The sequence below is a fragment of the Amphibalanus amphitrite genome, unplaced genomic scaffold (genome assembly GCF_019059575.1).
Source record: "Amphibalanus amphitrite isolate SeventyFive unplaced genomic scaffold, NRLGWU_Aamphi_draft 001126F_arrow, whole genome shotgun sequence".
Classification (NCBI taxonomy): Eukaryota; Metazoa; Arthropoda; class Thecostraca; order Balanomorpha; family Balanidae; genus Amphibalanus; species Amphibalanus amphitrite.
The window spans coordinates 125,184-147,412 of record NW_024882620.1 but is presented as its reverse complement, the minus strand read 5'-3'; the positions used below and the strand labels follow the sequence as shown (position 1 = coordinate 147,412).

General features: G+C 51.4%; 2 protein-coding genes across 5 annotated transcripts in view; one reads left to right on the top strand and one right to left on the bottom strand.

Annotated features, from left to right (window-relative positions):
• The first annotated feature begins 40 nt into the window (after positions 1–40).
• On the top strand, positions 41–2,300 carry LOC122370361 (ADP-ribose pyrophosphatase, mitochondrial-like). Of its 2 annotated transcripts, none has more exons than XM_043345893.1 (2): positions 41–260; positions 801–2,300. In XM_043345893.1, exon 2 carries the CDS (start codon positions 818–820, stop codon positions 1,697–1,699), a length of 882 nt encoding a protein of 293 aa, XP_043201828.1. In that variant the 5' UTR covers positions 41–260; positions 801–817; the 3' UTR covers positions 1,700–2,300. The 2 variants fall into 2 exon arrangements, with proteins under 2 accessions (XP_043201828.1, XP_043201829.1); XM_043345894.1 differs by lacking the exon at positions 41–260 and adding an exon at positions 326–389.
• The window catches only part of LOC122370360 (aminopeptidase N-like), a 37,379-nt gene continuing 17,333 nt past the window's right edge, over positions 2,184–22,229 (bottom strand). For 2 of the 3 annotated variants that reach the window (XM_043345891.1, XM_043345890.1), the window contains exons 3-18: positions 19,255–19,410; positions 18,727–18,860; positions 18,400–18,577; positions 18,049–18,232; positions 12,104–12,260; positions 11,688–11,769; positions 10,749–10,932; positions 8,453–8,597; positions 7,967–8,112; positions 7,111–7,287; positions 6,720–6,910; positions 6,181–6,351; positions 5,592–5,735; positions 4,883–4,964; positions 3,607–3,802; positions 2,184–2,998 (exon numbers count right to left, since the gene is read on the bottom strand). In XM_043345891.1, the coding sequence (XP_043201826.1) occupies positions 3,650–3,802; positions 4,883–4,964; positions 5,592–5,735; positions 6,181–6,351; positions 6,720–6,910; positions 7,111–7,287; positions 7,967–8,112; positions 8,453–8,597; positions 10,749–10,932; positions 11,688–11,769; positions 12,104–12,260; positions 18,049–18,232; positions 18,400–18,577; positions 18,727–18,860; positions 19,255–19,410 (2,284 nt within the window). In that variant the 3' untranslated portion in view covers positions 2,184–2,998; positions 3,607–3,649. Of the gene's footprint in view, positions 2,999–3,606; positions 3,803–4,626; positions 4,706–4,882; positions 4,965–5,591; positions 5,736–6,180; positions 6,352–6,719; positions 6,911–7,110; positions 7,288–7,966; positions 8,113–8,452; positions 8,598–10,748; positions 10,933–11,687; positions 11,770–12,103; positions 12,261–18,048; positions 18,233–18,399; positions 18,578–18,726; positions 18,861–19,254; positions 19,411–22,229 lie in introns of all 3 variants that reach the window. The other variant, XM_043345892.1, reaches the window with a different exon arrangement.

Below are 22,229 nucleotides of genomic sequence, written 5' to 3'. Positions count from 1 at the left end.
ACCTTGCATTTCAATTTGCATAAAACACATCAGTCCGACTCTCAACTGGTTGGACGCAAGAGCCAAGCTGCTACGCGCCCTAAACCAAAACAACAACAACAACACGACTTTCAACTGCTGTGTGATGCTTCACATGGTTTAGTAAAAATTTTGAGAAAGTCCGAAATATTTCAATTTGGCTAGTACTCCCAAAACTGTTGAGACTTGAGACTCTGGAACCTAAAGCCATCACCTAAAGACTGGAACCACAGCAACCACAGGTAGTTGAATATTCTCATGTTGATGTATCCTATCTTACCGCTTGCTACCGTGCTATCTGAGCCTTGTGCAAGCTGAACCTCATTATAATCTAATTCATGCTGCCCATTAGATATTTTCATCGCCTGAAAGTAGGTACCTAAGACAATATTAAATATTGTCTACCAATAAATGTTAAATATCGATCAAGTGTTCAAGTTGTATGCTGTAATTCATATTTTGTAGCTTGTTTTACTCATTTCAACATGCTGATACAGGATATCCCAAGTGGTTTTATCACATGCATCTGTATTTTTTATAGTTTTGGTTGACTACAAGGGGAATATTTGATATAATTAATTGGCAACTTTTTTAATTTCTAAATGTCTATTCACCTAATTATCAGTCCTGATTCCTGAATCTTGAATATTCAAGTGTCTTGGGCAGTTTTCATGATGTGATGAAGCATGAATAATGGGTGTTCATTATGCAGCCTCTTTGTTCATCAGTGTTGTTGATTGCACTAACATTAACCCTGATAATTGTACATTTGTCCTTTACAGCATTTGCAGAACACTGTATGACAAGGACATCCGCAGGCTGTATGTTCAGAGCCATGAAGATGCACTTCAAGTGTCGTGGTGGCAAGTACCCAGGCTCTGAGGTGGAGCGTGCGGCCGTGCCTGACGACAAGGTGCCCTGGTCGGTTACATGGCCCGAGTATGCACCGCCTGTCTACAGCAGCCCAGTTCTGGCCGGAAAACCGTGGGCAGACCCGGAGCTGTCGGAGGCCGGCTTCAGCCCGCGCTGGAACCAGCTGGAGGGAGGCGTGGATCGGCGCAGTCGCCAGCCGGAGGGGTACTCGCTGGACGCCGCCGGCGCGCCGCTCAACCCGGTAGGCCGGACCGGGCTGCGCGGCCGCGGTCTGCTCGGCCGCTGGGGGCCCAACCACGCGGCCGACCCGCTGGTGACGCGGTGGCGGCGCGGCGCCGACGGCGGCCGCTGGCTGCACCCGGCCAGCGGCCGGCCGCAGCTGCAGCTGGTCACCATCCAGCGGCGCGACTGCGGACAATGGGCGCTGCCCGGCGGCATGGTGGACGCCGGCGAGCGCGTCTCGGCCGCCGTGCAGCGCGAGTTCAGGGAGGAGGCGCTCAACGCGCTGGAGGCGAGCCCCGAGCGGCGGCGCGAGCTCGAGTGCCAGGTGGCGGCCGTGTTCGCCGCCGGTAAGCCCGTCTACCAGGGCTACGTGGACGACCCGCGCAACACCGACAACGCCTGGATGGAGACGGAGGCGTTCAACTTCCACGACGAGACGGGCGAGGCGGTGGGCGCGTTCCCGCTGCAGGCCGGGGACGACGCTGGCGCTGTGCGCTGGACGGACGTCAGCGCCGAGACCGAGCTCTACGCCAGCCACGCGGCCATGGTGCGCGGAGTGGCCGAGATGCACGGCGCACACTGGTGAGGGCGCTACCGGAGCGGCCACAGAGATCGCCACCGGAGCGGTCAGGGATGGCACAGTCGCAGAGGGTGAGTGTTCCGTAGGACCAGCCCCGATGTGACGAGATGTAAGGTTTCTGCCAGGGACACGCATGGGTGATATATTCTGCTTCATGCCTTAATGCGTGGATCTGATGGAAGAGCATAGGCAGATGAGTGCATAGCAGTTTGCAGCTGTTAGTTGTGATAGGATTCGGCTTGTTCGGCCGAAAGTGAATTGGAAGACTTTTTTTCTTGAATTTTGCATCACTTGATACTCGCGATCTTAAGTGGTACTCATAATACTAATTGTTAAGGAGACTACGAAGGCTTTACTTTTGCATCATTTTTATTCTGTGTTTTTGAAAACCCCGTCTTGTTACCCCTGGGGTTCTGTTCTAAAAGACGTAATTTTTATTGAAGCTTATGGTTCGCTCGGTCTTTTCTTTTCGTCCCAAAGACCAGAAATATTACAAGTTGGGCATGTTTTTGTATTGTCTGTACACGGCAATAGGCTCTCAATAGAACATATGGGATCAATGCTTTATACAATTTGTTGAATCACCAATACACGGTGGCTAGCTGTATAACATCTGTCTCAATCGCAGCACGCTGGTATAGACAAATCACCAGACACACAAAAGTGCGGACTTACGAAAATACGTCCATGTATATTGTATAATGTATATCGTATACACCGTCTCGGGGATTCAGAAACCTGTAGCAATGGCACTGGTAGCGACTGTGGGGCAGACAGTTTCCGTATGTCTCCTATTTCCACGACCGCCTGCGCTTCTCGCCCTGTTCGGTACCGGTACTGAACGTCGCTCCAGGCGACGATACGTGACACCACTCACACACCACACGATATTTACACAACACTCTCAAGAACAGACACCAACGTCCAACATATAGCGGGAGATGCGAACTCGCAGTCAGAATCCGCCACACTTTACCACTGCTTCCCTCGATTGTCCCACTTTGTCGTCACAGTAAAACGTGACAGCCACAGCTCAGTCTCTCGTCTTCGATAACACGCTATCGAACCGCCGCGGTTCGGCCACTCGCCGCCGCTCGGCGCGGGGCAGCGGCGCACGGCGCCGCTAACTGGCGGACAGCTGGCGGTCTGGGTCCCCTGAGGGCGGCCCGATCCGTCAGTGAGGTCAGGTCAGCTAAGGAGCGGGTGTTCTGGTGACCTGTCTGACTGGTAGCCGCACTCCCACCTCCCGGAAAGGGGAGACACGGGCAGATCTGGCGCGGCTGGCGGCGACTCCGTGGACGGAACCTGCGGTGAAAGAGACGCCTGTCATCGAACAGCCAAGCCACTGACTAGGTGTGGTGGCGCCACCTCTGCGTGCTTTCCGGTTCTTCTGTATGGTCATTGGTCAAGGAGGCTCAATTTTGACGTACCGTATCGCGCTAATGGTTTTGACTAGTCCTGTTGGCTGTTTATTATGATGGTTAAGCTTACTCTGAGAAAAACAATTTTAAAGGGCCGTTCATCGTCTCCATGTGAATGTAAAACGTTTTCTGGTCATGAGTCAACTTCGCAGAACCGTCCCATTAGGTACGTTCTGCGAGTTGCACCCTGTGGTGCAATTCGCACGGTGCCGCGAAACTCAACCGCTTCCGTCAGTTACGGTGAAATGGCGCTGTTATCTGCCAATCAACAAGTGTCGCCAAGGTGACAATAACTGGCTCCCGGTCACCTAAGTGCGCTATGATACCCACCTGATCCTCTGTCTTCCTGTGACAATGACTTCGAACTCACTGGTATTTTCCATTTTACTCTTTGTAGTATTGTGCTGACTACTGAGCTACTATTGAATTACCCGCCACTCCATCCATCTGCTGCTGTCTGACCATGCCTTTCCATCCACCTTTCTTCCTTACCTGCCGTGGGTCGCCGCGCTGCTATGAGGGGACACTCTCCCGCTCAGCGGCTCTCCTGCTCCTTCAGCCAGCGCACGATCGTGTCGTAGTTTTTCTTCATCCACGCCACGTTGGTGGTGGAGTACTCGACGGCCTGCCTGGCCTCCCGCTCGGCAGAGGTCAGGATCGCAGCGTTCGCAGAGAAGAACTCCTTCAGCTGCGGTGACGACACAAGGGGGATGTCAGTCTCCGGGCTAGGACGAAGGGAGGAGAGACAATCCCATTTCCTCAGCATCAGCTTAGCACATCGGTTTTTACTTCCTAGATGCGGAACAGTGAAATCTCATGCTTGGATTACTTTATCGCAATAAAGTGAGGCTTCGTACACATAGGTACCAAATTACGCTGCAAAACGTTAATGTGCGTGGGCGTATGTAACGGAACTCGCTTTTTAGAGTTCAAGCTGGATGCTTAACAACTCCAGACTGTTATGGTATATAACATGACAGCAATGATCTAAAAAGTAATGGACACTTCCTATTTTTACATGGTTTATTTAAAGACATTGATGTGAATGAAGGCATTAAAATGAAGACTGAAAATACAAGACAACAAATAAAATCGCCATTCAATAATATGCGGCAACACGAAACAGACAATGGCGAGCATGGCATTTGGTGGGATGGGAAAGTGATAAAGGTCGGCTTGGGCAGTGTCCAAAGGGCAACATAAGTAACATGGAAGGTTCATGCGAAGTTAAGGCAAGATATGGTAGATGGTCACGGGAGATTTGGGACTATTGAATTGCGGGTGCTATGCACAGCAAATGAACGTCCTCCAATAGCAGGGGCATGCGTAATTGAATAAACAGCGTTTTAAGTACAGCTTCGAAGATACGGGTTTTGAAAATCAATTGTCATGCAGCCGCCAGTTTGGACACACTCCATGGAGTGTCACTGACATGTGATTTTACAAGCAAACTAAAATTGAAAGCCTTGCGAAGGACGATTAAACTACGAGTCTCGTTGGCCCGATTCGTACCTCCACCAGATTGCTCCATTGGTTAACGTCTCTTCCGAGCGATTCGAAAATTATGTTCAGATGATACATGCCCTTGAACCTGGGTAGAGTAGGGACACTGTGAGGCGGCGTCCCATCACCACCAACACCAGGGAGAGAGTGGGGGTGGCCGTCACAGTCACACTGTGAGGTCACAGTCACAGGTGCGGAGGACAAGGATCGTGATATCGCGGACTGGAGGTGTGCGCAGAGCGGGCGGTAGGGCGGCCAGTCGTACCTGCTTCAGGTCCAGTTCGGTGTTGTATCCGTACTGCAGAGTTCTAATAAATCGCGAGAGCATGAACGAGCTGGCGCCGTAACTAAAAACACAACAAACACATGTGAGAACAGAACAAATAAAACGAATGAAATAAAACGGTTACAGGGTCAATTGGGTCATAGATGTCAAACGTAAATAATACTTAAGGTAAATAAAACAAACTAAAGGCTGAAACTGTAATGATAAAGTGGTCGGCAGGGAACTTGGCGTGATATTGGGAGTGGGCGGATGGACCTTCTCATGTTGCACCGTGACTCAGCAGCACGATCAACACACTCCACACACCGGAGCCAAAGTCCCCGTGCGCGCGCGCTCCCCTGTTTATACGAGCCACCGAGCCACTCCCGCACCCGTTACGTTCGATGTCCGTGACGCCACCAACCTAAACAGGATGAGGCCGATCACAGCCGTTCACCAAAACAAACACATTCCATCGCGTGACCGAGCCACAACGACGGTCAAAGTCTGAGACTCTCTCCTTTGGTCCCGGTGACCGCTTTCAGTGTCAAAGAAAACAAGCCGAGTTTGATAAACATGATGAAGCGAACCCTAACGCACCCTGGACGCCCTGGACCACCAGCCCGGCTTTCACTCACAGATACAGCACTGTGATAACAACATAGCTCATCGCGTGACAACCAGGACGGGACGTTGGGGTGGAACTCACACTTTAGCGACTAGATTGATGTTGTCTCGAAGGAAGTCCCAGGCGAGGTAGCGGCCCACGGAGTTGTAGGCTACGGTGGAGAACACCTGGGCTCCGTCCTGAACTCGGATACCCGAGTCGGGCGTCACCGTCCAGTTCAGGTACCTGTCAGGGTGCACAGAGGTCAGGTCAGTGTACCCGGCAGGGGTTATCGTCCTGAACTCGGATACCCGAGTCGGGAGTCACCGTCCAGTTCAGGTACCTGACAGGGTGCACAGAGGTCGGGTCAGTGTACCCGGCAGGGTACAGAGGTTAGGTCAGCGTCCTGAACTCTGACACCCCAGTCGGGAATCACCGTCCAGTTCAGCTACCTTACAGAGCACACAGAGGTTCGATTGTGCTAGAACACTGCAGTCTCGGCAGGTGCTTAGAGCATACATGTGCCGTTAGGATGCTGTACCGCCTATACCATCTAAAGTCGCCCGAAATGACAACATACAGTATTCAGAACACCCCACCCCACCATCCAACCTGAGTTTCCCCATCTGACGCAGCCCACGACCTCTCCGCTCCACGGCAACCAAGCGTCTAACATATTTGCTCCCCTGACCTGCTCATGATCCAGATCTCCTTGGTACATCCCAGCGCCGAGAGCAGGCGCGACTTTTCGGCTGCCACGTTGGCTGCCTGGTAGCGTGCCCACGCGAACTCCCACTCCTCCTCGCCGCCCTCACGGATCGCCGTGCAGTACACAACAGACTTTTGGTTGGCCGCGATTATGCTGTAATGAGAGACGATGTTCGTGGTCAACAGAGGGCGACTGACTGACTGGCCAGTAGGAACACCGAGCTTTGTAACCTATGCAATGCTGACAGCGGAAAGGTTAGTTACCAGAGCCAGTGCATGCATGATGCATGCAAGATGTATGTACGAATGAATCAAATAATTTACTCGAGCACATTTCACCTATGAACATATAGTCTTTAAAAAGCGTGGCATCAACAAAAGACGAGTCTGTTCCAAAGTCCTTCCGTTTGGTGATGAAAATTACTTCGAGCGAGATTATTCCAACATTTCGTTTACATTCGATACATGCATTCCATCGGTCCCAGTGCCAGCGGCTGTGACCGTCCGAGGCGGCGCTGGTACCTGTCGTTGTCCGGGTCGGCCATCCAGCGTTTGTACTGGTCCACAGAGCGTTTCACGCAGTCCGGGTGACCCATGCTGCACGCCCAGTTGAGCAGGTTGCCTCGGGTGAAGTGGTCCAGGTGCGCGTCGTTCGCACTCTCCTCGAAACCGACCCGCTCGTACATCGGCTGGATCAGCTTCAGGATGAAGCGCTGTCGGCCAGAGGCGTGGTGTGAACCACACATCAACGCAAGAAGCGAGGCGCAAAGAAAATAGAAAAGGGGAAGATCCCTGGCCTGGACAGAGTTAAATGAAACTCTGGGGACGTTCCAAATGTTGCGGCATGCCGTAATTCAATACATCTAATAACAGAGGCCGGTTCGTTTGACCGAATAATGCGGGTCGAACTTACCTTGAAGAGTCCGTAGCCAGCGGTGCGCTTGAGCTGCACGTTGACGTAGGCCAGGTTGTTGAGTGCGGCGTCCCAGGGCAGGTACTCGACCTCACTGCCCAGGTAGCCCAGCACGGAGAGGGCCGTGTCGTAGCCGAGCATCCCGGCGCGAGCCAGGTCCAGAGCGTCATCGATCAGCTGAGGGAGGTGGAAGATACGAGTCAGACAAAGTTTGAGGGTATAGGCATAGAACGTAGGTTTGCTATTTGCGTATCGATGTTTTGATAGCATTCATGCATGTGTCATACAGTGAAGCAATGCCCCGAACAGTGTCTGCGCACCCGCACCTCCATTGTATATTTATAGATCGTAAATAAAGGCTTCTGAGCTGTTCTCACTTCTCTCAATATAATACAATATTGAACGAAATGTGCGGGTGAATTTCGTTTTGCTCTCAAATACAGTCACATAGGCTATTCCGCAGCGCACAGCGACCGTGCGGCTCAGTCGCCAGCTGAGAATCTGCAGGCAGGTAGGCAACCCGCAGCGCACGGCTGTGTGGCGGTACAGCGTATATGACAGTAAAACAGCGCCGTAAGGTATTTTGTATAATGCGTGTCGACTGTCGGTGTGTCCCGGAGCTGGGTAATGGTGGCCAAAATTACTTTCCTAGCAACTGATAAGCGACAACGAGGGCTTATATTTTCCTTTGCTCCATTGAACCGCAAATCTCCGAAAACCGAGATGCTTGCATAAATATATGAACTGGGCAATAAAGCTACCTAAAACAAATGTCTAAGAGTTAACTGATCAATCATTGAGCATTGTCAGTCTGTCGCAGCTCAACGCTGACGGTTATTACTCGCAGACGTCTCACCTGAGCTCTGTTGATGGTGTGGATGGCCGTGTGGTCGTTGGCCAGCTGGGAGGTGATCATGACCCAATTCTGCTGGTCGTAGTTCACCTTGTAGTAACCCGTCTCCTGGGTGTTGAAAATCACCCACTGGTCCGACGGCGGCATGTCTGAAAATGCAGCAAATAAATACAGCCACGTTTACAAATTTTGTTTTTGTTTTAAGCTTTGGACAAATCCGTGGAAACAACAGAATCATCCACTTATTATTGTGATCGGTTCACCGCACTCGTGCCAAAAGAAAATAAACTCAGTTATTTAGCATTCTGCTAGAACACTACTTGCCTTTACTTGCACCCAGTAATTGCACATAATTGCACATACTTTGCAGAATGAAGCTGTCCAGAAAGTGAAATCTATCTCATTAGCATGCATCCCTTGACCGGTCATTTAACCGGTCGTGGTCAGGCCGCCCTGACGACTGCGGGTCGTGCTTTCTTTATCACTAACCGGTGAGCGTCATCTGGGGCTGTTTTCGGATCCAGGTCGAGGGCCGCGTGGTGTTGAAGTCGGCCGTTCCCTGGCTGGTGTACGTCAGCGGCACCCACCAGAGGTACTCGGACGCGCTCTCGGCGCCGTTCAGCAGGAACCGTTTCTGTGAGAATGAGACCGGGGTGACACGTGACCACAGCGAACCGGTCGGACGGCCGGCGCGCGGTCGACCGGTCCAATCACGTGCTCACCGTTCACTGACAGACAGTGAGAGTCGTGCTGGGCAGTAGGGTGGTTTAATGTGGTCGTTGAACTTGTCAGTGATGTGCGAGCATTTATCTTCAAGCAAGGCATTGTGGCATACGTCTGGTTACATTATGATTGCAGACACGCATACCCGGATAGTTCAGCGATCTATCGCCGGGTTTTACATCACATATCTCAATTGTCGCAACCAACAATGGGGTTATTTTGTACCTGTTATTTACTTATAATTCGGTTGCCACCGTTATATTTTTTATTAGATATTTCTCTATAGCCTTTTCCGTCTCCGATATCGGGCAGAGCGCCTGAGCACGCACTGACGGCTCGCCCGCCGTGCCTGCTCACTGTTTATACCAGCACACAGGAGAGTGTCCGGACACGGGATATCAGCCCTCCTGCAGTCGAGGCACGCGCTGCCTGCCCGGTCGGTATCAGCCCAGCCGGGAGCCGAATACGGGGCCTGCTCATCGGGGAGCTCCTAAAATAACATCCAGCGATACAGTATTCGTGGCGGCAGATGCCACATGGGTCCATGAGTTAGATTACCTCGTGATGGCCAGCACATGGGATGAATTGAAGTGAAATTTGCATATATAGGTTCTATTTTAAGGGTTATCTCTTTTAGGTGCTGTTTTAAACCTTAAACGTAAAACGATGTGTTAGTTTCAGAAAGGAAGCGGAACGCATTTTTTCATTCATTCATTCATTCTCTCTCTCTCTCTCTCTCTCTCTCTCTCTCTCTCTCTCTCTCTCTCTCTCTCTCTCTCTCTCTCTCTCTCTCTCTCTCTCTCTCTCTCTCTCTCTCTCTCTCTCTCTCTCTCTCTCTCTCTTTCTCTCTCTCTCTCTCTCTTTCTCTCTCTCTCTCTCTCTCTCTCTCTCTCTCTCTCTCTCTCTCTCTCTCTCTCTCTCTCTCTCTCTCTCTCTCTCATTTCTAAATCGATCTCCTCTTTCTTTCTTCCGCTAGTTCCCCTCTCTCCGGAGAATTTCATAGAAACGCCACCGAGAGAAGCATTCAACCCATCATTTTACAACGTGGCTGACCGCAAGTTCCCCACAAATTTGGCCATTCTCACTGTTTATCTCCCGCCACGGTAGTTCGTGGTCTCTGGGATTTCGAGAAGCCCCGCGTCATGCGTCGAACATGCCTGAATTGCTAGAAGATAGAGTGATGGAGAGGGAGAGCATTTGGCACGTGGCAGCCGGCACCTGGCAGCGTTAGCTTTTGGTGGTCTATGGTCGACTGTGATTAGGTGGTCTGGTGGCCTGTGGTCTTCGGGCTGGTGGTCTGTGGATCGGAGTTGTAATGTGGGCATTCGGGAGATGGAGTTGCAGAACGGTCAGCGGAATTGTGACCCAGAAGGAGAGCGATGCTGGGAAAGGGGCGGTCGCTTCTTACACCATTCGTTTACCAGTCACTTCTTTTAATGACTGAGGAGCGGCAACCACTCGTCGAAATCATGACACCGAAAATGGCATCCAGCAAAACATCTCTGAAAGAAACTCGACGTTTTAACGGTAGGGGAGAGATAGAGATCACTGGCGCATCAAAATTCGCTGATCACTGGGCCGTGGGTCGGTTTTTGCTTGTGAACCGATCAGGGTTGACTGATGATGACCGGTTGTGTAACCTGGCGTAACGGAACGCCGGGATGCGGCGAATGTGATGTCAACACAGTGGCGTGTCTCGCTTTCGGTCGTCATCGCTGTGCCGTGAATGGTGTGTTAGTGGTCTAACCTTACGGTATCCGCTCACTGGGTTAGTTCTTTGCACGGTCCTTCACTCTAGAAATTAAGCCGAGAGATGGGGAATGGAAGGCAGACTGATGATAAATGGCATCGTTTTTAGCTCTCCACTTAGCTAACTCATCCCGATGAGTCGATGAGTCGCACAAAGCTGAGGAGGTTCGGTCAGGGTCAAGGTTAAGGTCGCGTTGGATCAGGCTGGGGTCCGATCAGATCAAATTCGGTCGGATCAGGTTAGTTTAGGGTCGCTGTCCGGTCGGGTCAGGTGAAGGTCAGATCAGGGTCAGGGTCAGGTCACCCAACTGACCTGGCTGAGCTGGGCGGTGCCGTCGCGGTAGTTGCGCTCCACCTTCACCACCGGGTACCCCATCTGCAGCGTCCACGTGTCCATGATCTGCTTGACGCTGATGTCGGAGGCCAGGGTGCCGTCCCGGTGGGCCTGCTCCGTCAGGAAGCGCCACAGGTCGTCCTGCGTGGCCGCCTCGTACTTCCTGCAAACGCACACATACATGATACATCGGCTGTATTCTGTCCGGATGAATTCACGCGGTTGGAAGATTCGGTATATTTTCCCTTCGAAATATAAGCTCAAGTGTGTTTATCTCATTACTTTGATGTAAAAGCCTTATTATTTGCGTTGCCAGAATAAATTCATGAAGTCTTGACTTTTACTACGAGCATTTGTTGTGTTAACCATTCCCATAACTATGACTCAGTACACGGGCCGTCTACAGAATCACGTTCAGACCACGGCTCGGTCCGACTTCAAACGGCACCCCGTCTGTATCGGGTCGACTGATCGGCGAGGCCGGATCGGACGTGTTGACAGGCTGCCAACGGCGCCATCGGTCGCAGTGCGGGCTGCCACCCGGCTCCGGACGGCGCCCGACGTTCAGACGGCGTGAAGAGCCCATCAAAGGAGCGGGCGCCACGGGGGGCGGCGCACGGGCCATTACCTCAGCACGCAACCCCTCCGTCCGTCAGCGCTCCGAGACAAGCACATGACGCTCTCTGATACAGCAAGGCCATCGATCTCAGATAGACGGCGCTCCGGGGAGGGCTGGGTGGGTGCGTGCAAATCAGAGCCCGCCAGATCCGGGGGCTTTGGGTCACGACACGGGCCTATTAGCACGCCGGGTTTGCGCACATGGGAGGATTAGTGATGGGTGCATACTCGCACGCATACTCGTAAGCCGTACAAAATTTGCGTGCAAGTGAAACGAGCACACGCGAATGTTGCACTGACCTGTCGTTGAGATAGTTGGCCAGACCGTTTCGCAGTGTTTCAGAGGTCAGGTAGTGAGACATCATGCGAATGATGGACGCACCTGTCAATAAAAAGGAGGATGTTAAATGCCAATCATAAATAAACTCGCTGCAATTTCAATCACCTATAATTAGAAAATAGATATAAAGCCCCGACTGCAGCTCAATGTTTGTTTCTATTCACACAAACAATTGCGCATTGGTGAATCGAAATCTCGCAAGATTTACAACGCACTTCGGCGATAAAAGCATACGAAACCAAATAAAACAACCCGAACAAGTTGTAAAGCACCGGCTCCACGCCACCCCGTTATAAAAAGACGAGTCATCTCAAGATGAACATACTCTTTTACCCCATCTCATACCCCATCATACCCCATCTCAAGAAGAACATACCCTTTTCATACGAGATCCTGTCGAAGATCTCATTGATCTCGTCTGGGTGGTGGACCTTGATGGAGATGGGATGCGACGTCTCGAGGGCGTCCGTGGTCATCACGTTCTGCACCTCGTTGGTGACAAACTGCTCCATCATCCTCCAGGACGGCTCCACCTGGCGACCGAAGACGGTGGTAAGGTGATCAAAGGAGGGTGACCACATGGGAGAGGGGAGAACTCAGAGAAGTTCATACAAAAAGAGTCAGGGGAAGAGGAGAGGGTACAGCAGGCAGCGGGGACTATGTATACAGAAGGGTCACAGAGCAGAGCTGGGGCGGGAAAGCGAGAGAGCGAGAGAGAGAGAGAGAGAGAGAGAGAGAGAGAGAGAGAGAGAGAGAGAGAGAGAGAGAGGGAGGGAGAGAGAGCATACATCAGATAGCGGGGAGGAACGATGGGAGGAACATAGAACAGGCAGACAGGGAGAAAGGTTGAGACATAGCAGAAGTGTTTTAGTCAGACTCAACCTGACACAAAAACTGACGTTGGGAAATAGATTGATGTTATTGTAAAAAGCTTTCGCGGCGAAGAGGATGAGACATCACATAACAGGCAAGAACAGGGCCCTGTGGTGCAGACGCGTCGTTCGGGAGACTGATTGGCCAAATAGGAATGTATGTAAATATTTACATGTCCGTGTAATTCAGACGATGCGTTTGATTGGCTGCTGCTGTGGCAGGCTGTGTAGTGAACAGAGGACCGCCAGCCGAGCGCTCGTTCCACGAAGCCGGCGGGCCCCGAGAGAAGCGCTGCCAGGCCGGATCAGCTCTAGCGAGCACCATAAAACCGCGACTGCCATACGTCGTAACCGGCGGCGCACAGCTGTGCCGCTCCGCACCCGGACCTGGACGGCGGGCCGTGCGGTGCCGGTGGTCTGAGCTTCTCGGGATGGGGGTTCGTACGGGGTTCGGCGGAGATCGCCTGCTGGCTGCTTCCCTTCCGTCTTACTCGGGGCGTCTCAGACGGTGATGTGATTTTTCGATAAGATAGATGGCATGCGGATGAGTTATTAATTTCTTTGCCTGATGTCTCCCCGTTGTCCCGTAGGTGGCCCCAGTTGGAGATGACTTGCCGCAATGCTTTCGATGATGCTCATGAATGGACGGACTTTCTGGTGATCGAGCATGAACGAACGACTGACCGACTATATACACTATACAGTACACCCTTCCACATGCCCCACTGCATGGCCCGTCTTATATCACAGACACAGATAACTTCCACGATGACCCCGTGTGACTCTCTACTGACCTGTCTCTGGCTCTTCCAAACAGCCGCCAGCGATTCGTGGCATGCTTTCCAGCGGGTCGTTCGTGACTGGACATTGACAGAGCTGACATGTTACCGGATGTCACAGCTGCTTCATATGAGGCAACAGGGAGGGTGCGTGCTCAGTGTATCTAAATACACTGCAGGTGCGTGCTGCGTCGACCCTATTCGTTGCGCAAGTTGAGTTCAGTTTGATGCAAAACCACACGCAATGCAGTGCTATTCTGGTATATAGGGGAAGGAGGGTGAATTGCGCCACCTTAAGGGAAAACGCTAATTGTAAGAAAACCACTGGAGATGTAAGCATGCACTGGTAACCATTTTAAAGAGGAACTCATTGGCTACGATTTAAGAGCCTCCCGATCAATTAAGAATGTTTCGTTTGCTTCTGACAGCTGCTTTTTCAGAAACATGCAAAAGGGCGCATTTACCAACAACTGCTGTAAATTGTGCCAGGGGGATGGCGCAATTAGAATCCAATTGCGCCCTATCCTTTAACATGGCTAAGCAAAGGAGACGGAATGCATACACTCCGACATTCTATGTCATTGTGGCTTACTTGAACATGTATTATGTGAATCAAGCTCGATGCATAATAAATGTAGATATAAATTGCGATGTTTTTTGCGCAGGTAAATAACTTTACCTGTGTCCGGTATGCTTGTGAAGTGGAACGAAAACGTTGATGTAACCGACTAGATATATATGAACGTATGCGCCTAGACGGTTATATTTTCAATCGTTTCTCTCAAAATTAACATTTTTTATTGCTTCTACAACTTTTTTGACATCAGTTTTTACTTTGTATCATAGCTGTCACCTCTCACGCCTGTGTCCATGTTAAAAATGTCGTATTTTGTCAATTACACCGCAAGTTCATAGCCTAAATGGCAGCTACATTATAAGTTCGATGAGAGAAATAATTTTTGGACTGTCGATGGCGGGTTGCTCCCCTGCCTGACATAAACTCCTTCTTTATTGCAATCAGTTAATGATGCATTCATACTGTCGTGATACAATAGCTACACCATTATTCTATTTGCGCCCCCCTGGCGCAATTGCCATGGGCGCAATTAAAATTGGGGTACTTTTTAATAAAAGCGTAGAAGTTACCATAAAGATGCTGAAGGATGTTTACTGTTTCAGTGAAATATAATGAAAAAAGGATTTTTCTTTCCAAATATCACTTTCAAAATCACACATGTATCGCCTATTTTTATAGCCAACGGTTCAAAATGCTGCAAAAAAGTTAAGAAAACGCCGTAACATCTTTGATGGCGTAATGAGCCTTGCTGATTGGCTTCATCGGAGAGCTTGGGCCATAAAAGGAACTATCCAGTGGTGAAAATAATGTTTTCGAAAACAAAATGCTTAACATGCCATTGAATTCGTGGGAATGTGGGCGGGCGCAATTGGTAAGGAGGGCGCAATACACCCACTTTCCCCTAAGCCTGCAAACAGTGAGGTACTCACTTTATTATGCTTTGATGGAACGTGCTACGGGTCGCAAACGGCGAACGTATCGACGATAGAATAAGATTGGCCTGCGAGACGAGATTCGCTGAACGGATAGGCGAGCAGACGCGTTGGTGCGTATAGAGCCGACACGTTCGTTCATCTCAATAGTTTTTGCTTGGGGATGAAGCATAGCGTTTCCTTATTACTGGTGTTGGTCTGTCTGTTTTTAGGGCCTTGGGTCTGTCTACGACTATTCATTTCCAAGCAACTATCGTTTCCGAGTGTCTCTGGTTCGGCCGGCAGCCTGTTTTGTCGCGGCGAGCAGAGCGTCTGTCTGTTCTTCGTACCGCATATAAAGCATGCTGATTATGCCAGCCTCTTTTGCGTCGGTTCCAGTACGCATATAGGGGAGAGTGGGGCAAAGCGGCCACCCGGGGCAAAGCGGCCATCCATCGTTTTAGCCCTCCACAGCTGGCGTCAGTTCCAATTTATGATTTCCAATTATACTTCTCTTTGCGGTCGTTCGAATGAGCCAGACCGGGGTTTCAGGCCCATCGCCATTGTTCTGTGAAACACGGAAAAGCATTTCTTGCCAGGTTACCAATTATGTTTACAATTTTTAAATGTTATTTGATTCCATAACCGTTTGGAATTATTATAAGCGTTTTTGTCCATGCATTGCGTGGTTATCGTACATGCCTTCTACCAATTTTAATGCTTTTTACCCCACTAATAGCTGAGCTGGAATATTTTTGTCTCGGACGGTATGCGCGGGGCAAAGCGGCCGGGGCAAAGTGGCCAGCCCCCAATTGACCATAAGTTGTTTCCATCTGGATAAAAACATTATTTATATTCAAATGTGTCGTCATGCATTCATCTTGGCCACTTTTCGGTTACATGAGTTACCAAATTATTCAATTAAATGTTTTTCCAAGAAAATTCTTTCTTTGTTTAGCAATAGGTGGGAAGATAACAAAGTAAACATCCATCTTCCCTTAAACCTTGTCAGCATCAAATACCCTAGTCGTGCATGAGGCAACTATTCTGTTTCTCATATCGGGACTTGAGAAGTCGCCAGTGGCCGCTTTGCCTCAGGGATGGGGCAAAGTGGCCAATATGCTATAGGTTTAAAGTTTTGTCAATATCTCCCATATGTGAACGCCTTTGGAAATGAAACGCAGTTGGAATAAAAGACAATTTAATAAGGATCACATTGGTATAGAAAGAATCTTTCCAAGTTTAAAAATCAAGCGTCGGCATCGTTAGAAACGTTAGGGTGGCCGCTTTGCCCCACTCTCCCCTACGCCCGCCGACAATGGTAATGCTTCTCGTAGCTGTCATCCCCACACACAGCCTCGGCCAATATAGCACCTACAGGACTGATGAAGCTAAAATTGGCAGCATCTCCATCATACAGACACCCGACGAGCCCTTCGGATGGACCAACGCTCCGGGACTGCGAGGCCATCCCTCTATCTCAGATTGGGTGCACTCGTATAACACAAGATGTCCTGACCCAACGAACTCGGCCCAGTCTGTCCCAGTTCGTCCCTCATCAGTCTGTGACGAACAGCTCTGCGGGGACGACGGTGAGTGACGGCCAGAGACTGTCGCGGCGCGGCTGGGCCAAAAGCGGCGCGGCACGGCCGTCCGTCGCACGACGTCTGTTGTCTGGACGTGGGGGCCTTCCCTCGGGACTGCAGGGAACGGACGTTCGTTCTGTCCTCCCTCGCCCGGACTGTCGGGGAGCTATTGGGACCCGGTCAGCGGTCTCCGTCAGACTGCATCGAGCACAGAAGCGGCATGGGACGGAAAAAGACCGGTTCTCGGGACGGCACGCGACTATTTGAGGACTTCGGGCAGGCATGTGGCGCACGATATAAACCAATGTATGTAGTGCCTAATGCTGTTGGAACGCCGGACTGGCGATGTCTGTAAATACAAGTGATGCCAGCGACTGATCGAAGTGCGACTGACGCCCACGTCAGTGACACCTGTGCCGATCAATGACGTCAATAAAGATCGCACGAACCAGGAACGTCAATGACTTCAAGATATCGTGAACGTCACTGACGAGTTTACATATAGGTACGGACACTGGACAGTCCCTTCTGGCACCTCTACGAGCCACACACATCGCCCTGAGTGCTCATTGCTCGCTCGTCCGCCCAGACCACTTTCACATTGACTGCCACAGGCGACGCTCCAGACAAGGGTGGCAATGAATTACACGAATCAAAGCTCGCCACGCTGACAAAGGTCCGCACACTTCGGAGCTCTGCATCGGGGTAATCTGAGTGCCACAATCCATCACGGACGGGACGTGCAATCCGTGCAATCCGCGCAGCATGTCTACTCTCAAGGACGGCGGTCGGCGTCGAGCCGCCGTCTGCCAAGACATGTGCGATATAGGCCATGGGCGGATTACTCCCGTGGAAGGACGGCTTCATCGGCAGCATCGCTCAGCACACGCTGCTCTAATTTTAGTTTCAAGGTTTGATAGCGTATTTGTGATTGCAGGCGATGTGTGGACGGTCTGTGCTTTGTGTGTTAGATCTGCGTGCGCTCGTTCGTTAATTGACACGTAAAAGCAATTAAAAAATGAAACTTTTGTTCTGCTAAGTTGTTCCCCAATAGGAACATTTAAAAGGGCTAGGGTTAGGATTTAAACGTATTTCTGTGTGTACGGAGAGTACCTAGCAGTGGCACAAACCTTCCCCGAACCGGAATACCGGGCGCGGGCATTGTGCGCACCCCACTCATTTCACCCTGCACACCGGCGCGGCGCCCCGGCGACCTCGAGGCCGACCCCGACCCTCCACCGGAAGTGGGGGAGGGGGGGGGGTTGACGGGAGGGGTAATGGCTTCCGGTGTGAAAGTGGAAATGTGGGCACGCCAATTCAGAAAGGAATGAATACATACATTGCCAATGGTACAGGCGGCCCGGCGCATGGCCAGGCATTCAATGAAGACAAAAAGTCCATATAGTTCGTCGGCGTATCAGCCGTAATGAAATTCATTCAGCTTTCGCAAGACGCAACGGAACTTATTTCCTATGAAATAAATTCCGATAAAAACATTATTTATCCCTTGGTTGGAGTCAAAATCGTTATAGCACCTTTCGGAAACTGACCTTATTCTACAACGATCTTGTCTCGTCGTTCCTAACTCAGAATCACCTTATCGGCGCCGATGTACTCGACGTAGCTGGCGAAGCCCTCGTTGAGCCACAGGTCGGTCCACCAGCTGGGAGTGACCAGATTGCCGAACCACTGGTGGGCCAGCTCGTGGGCGACCACCACGGCCACGCGCTGCTTGTTCTTGGCCGAGGAGACGCCGGGCTCGTACAGCATGGCCGTCTCCCTGTCGGTGACGGGCGCGACTGTCAGAGGGTGAATGTGTCGGATGGCCAGAGGGTGAACGTGCCGGACGCGTACAACGTTTACTAATGCATATCAGAATGAAGACGTCATGGAGGAATGGACATACGTGATGAGGGTCAAAAACACCTTACGAGTGCAACTGTTTACCTGTAGTTGATGAGTCCCCAGTTCTCCATAGCGCCGGCAGAGAAGTCGGGAAGCGCCGCCATGTCCTGTTTCGGCAGCGGGTACGGCGTCTTGAAGAACTCCTCGAAGTACTCGAGGATCTGCGGTCCGATCTTGCGGGCGTATTCCGCCTGTTCAATGGCAGCCGGACGTGCCCAGACTGCCGAACGAGCCGTCAGGTCAGGTCACCGAAGACATTGAAGACAAATCCATCCCACGCACAAAATGAATAATTCAAGTACTTAAGTCATTACGATAATCATTATTTTAAATGATCAACCTTATTGTAGCTGCTTTGTGTCCCCATACCTCTGAAGAGCGTCTCGCTGACCCCCGGATCGGCCTCTCTGGAGGCCAGGTCTGACACCATGAAGGCCACCAGGTAGGTAGACATGGGCACCGACTTCTCGTAAACGTCCCACACAAAGCCCGGCTTGCCATCGCTGTGAAACAAGCCACAGTTGTTTTCATTAACCAGCACTATTGGCCGGCAAAGCTGTAACTAAGTCGCGTAGTTGCATAGGTTAAAACATATCTGGTACGTCAGGGAACTACGAATACCTATAGGTAAGTGAGATATGCACCAAATACATTTATAAATTCCATTCCATTACACATTTTTGGCATTTTGTAACAAAATCAGTGTGCTTATACACGTTGTTCTCCAGAATGTTGATTGAAGAACAATCCTCTACTGCGCTGCAGCATGGTGGTCCCAGCCATGACAAGTAAGATAAGCGCGCCGACTAACTGTTGGCATTCCACCAGCATTAGCGAACCAGGCCGGCCGGTCTACTATACTAATAGATTAATTTCGGGTGCGCCATCCCTGCTTACATCGGCTCCGTCCGCGTGATCGGCATGTTAGAGGCCGAGCTCATGTTGACCGAACGTCCGAGCGTGATGGCGAACGTGGCTTTGAGCGCCGGCTCGTCCAGACAGGGGAATGCCTGGCGCGCGTCGGTCGGCTGGAACTGCGTCACCGCCAGCCACCTGCCGGAGTGCGGGTCACGGAAGGTCAGGTCAGATAATCGGGTGGCACTGCCAGCCACCTGCCGGAGCACGGGTCACGCAAGGTCACGGAACGTCACATTAGTGGGTGTTATCCCGGCCACCTGCCGGGGCACGGTTCAGGTCAGGTCACGGAGGGTCAAATCACCGGGTGTCAGCGCCCTGGTGAGATGTCGGCGGTAAACGGGCACGGACAGGTCGCATCGGGCTAAAATCATCACCCCTGACTCAGGTCACAAGTAGGTTCGGCACTTACCTAGGTTACACATAGGCCAAGCCGCCAAATCATCGTCTCCGGCTCAGGTCACACCAGATTTCTACGTGATATGATTCTACAGTTCTAAACGCTATCGCCTCCCAAGTATGATAGAGGTGCTGTAACAATTGCATTTAAGCGCTCCTACTGTGGCATTCGCCTGGCGCGACTGTATGCATGTGTGTGTGTGAGAGGAATATTTGAGCCATGTGCTGCCAGTTAGTGGGTATCTGATACTAACGGCCCAATCTAACACCGTAAACAGAGCGAAATAAACAGACGCAGATCCGGCAGACTGCTGCGTTCCTGGTTTACACTGGCAGTTTGCTTATACGTGCTATCATGATGTTTTATTACATAAACGATCAACGATTGCAACTCGTCTGTTTCTGTCATTTCCAAACTATGCCCTTAATAAATGGTTGCATTGCGAGCACTTCTTCTAATTGAGCTTATATTTGTTTTGCCTTACATTTAATTCCATATATGAGCTTGAATTTTGTGAAGCAAATGGTTTCACGTGCCGCTCTCGACAATGTAAGATTGATTGTTTCGATTATCTGAACCGATTCCTGACATCGTCGCCGAACCTTGCCTCTGTCCGTCACCGACAATGCACGGCGATTGGTGCGAGACAGGTTCGCCGTGACACGGAACGCACGGTAACTATACGTCTCCGGCCGCCCGCAGCGCTTTGTTTATTAGGATTTCAGCGGGTCCAAACACTGCAGAACAGACGACACAGCCCGGGCGGTGGGGCTGGCCGTTTGAAGCGGTGCGCCAGGAGCCTGACAACTTGTGAATGGCTCCTTTGAATCGAAATTTACACGCTCCAGGGGAACGGACGTGTAAATCTTCACCGAAGGTCACCATTCTTGAGAAACTTCGGGTCTACTGCAGCTTTAAAAAGCTCCGATACCGACCTTGTGTGGGCTTGTTGCTTTCATGAGCCTCGTCCGTTCACAATAAACCCGTATCGAACATGACGTCGGTTCGCAGAAGCCGCGGCGGAGCAGGCCGGACTGGGCCGCTGCGGCGCGGAGAGGAGCGGCAGGTATGGAGGTGGGGCCCACAGAGCGGGCAGCTAGGCTGGCGGTCACGGTCAGCGACGGGCGTTGACCTCCGACCGGGCAGCGCAGCATACGGCGGCAGCCAGAGCTGCTGGTGACGGCTATCCTGCGCCGCCGCCGCCGCCGCCGCCGCCGCCGCCGCCGCTGCTGCTGCCCGCCGGCGGCAGCGGCGGTAGTGATAGTGAATCTCAGACGGTCAGGTGATGGCTGAGTGTCCAGTGTCCACGTTTCAGTGGCGTGATTTCTCCTTCCCTGCTCCGACGACGAAACAAATGTGCGACCGCGACTGGGGCCGGACTGGAGAATGGACCAGTTCGTTTACGATTCATTAAAATGTCTAAATGTTTTTGATGGAGTTCAGTCGTCATATTTGAAGTGGAAACTTCATAATTGGTTAGGACCTTACACAATAATTGGGATCGAAGCAATAGACTGAACGAATATAATAATGCAGTTATGATTATCATCTTTTTTAAATCCATATAGACACGACATATCCTGTTTCAATCCCGTCGTCCTGATCTTATTAACGTGAGGCCTCGAAAAAGACATGTCATTCCAAACAGTGGATTAGTTTGACACAAGCTATCGGCAGCTTTCGCCGAAACCATTCGTCATCGTTGATAATTTACAGCCGGGTTTTACTGACTCCGAGACGAGCCTGCCATCGTTAGTCCCACACGAGGGTCTGCGGCCCCACCGGAGCCCACCCAGGCCGGGATCACCGTCGGAGGGGTGACGGGGCCGTCTCTAGTGTCTCGTCAGACGCTGCGGGCGCTGACAGACGCGCTAATTCGCCGCTGACAGATCGGCGCGGGGCCGTCACGGGGTCCTCGCTCACTCACCCGACACCCGTCACTGGCCGCCACATGGCCCGGCACCGCTCCAGCTGGTGCGTAGCGGATGGTTTGGGGTGGTGTGGACGGACCCGTCTCGCCACACACTGACAGTATACAAACGGACGATCATCGGCCAGAGGTCACATCGCCGAGCTGTGGCGAGCGCCGCCGAACACCACGATCGCCCCCGGTCACTGATGATGACGGACCGCTTCTTCATCAATTAATTATGCAACCGATTCCACTCGCATTCTCTCGGTGAATTCCCGAATTCCGGAACTGGTGACCGGTTCCCGAAAGACCCCGGCGTCCAAACAATAGCCTCGAGAAAGGGAAACCGAAACCGGTGGAACGGGCGCGGGCGAAAGTGGCACGAGTGCGGATGGTCCTCGCTGGTTTGTAACCAGATGGCTCGGAACAGCTCCTGTTACACAACAGGTAAAACGAGGAGCGACGAACCAGGAAATAAGGTGTAAACCTTCTCGTCCATATAATTTATCGATGTTAGGCGTGTGACTTATTAGTTGGCCGCTAACGTTTCGTTTGATAAGCATGTCGAGGGACTTCCTTTACGTGACTTTAATCGACGGCCTTCTGCTCATGACATGAGACGCTAAAAGGATAGATTTGCTGCAT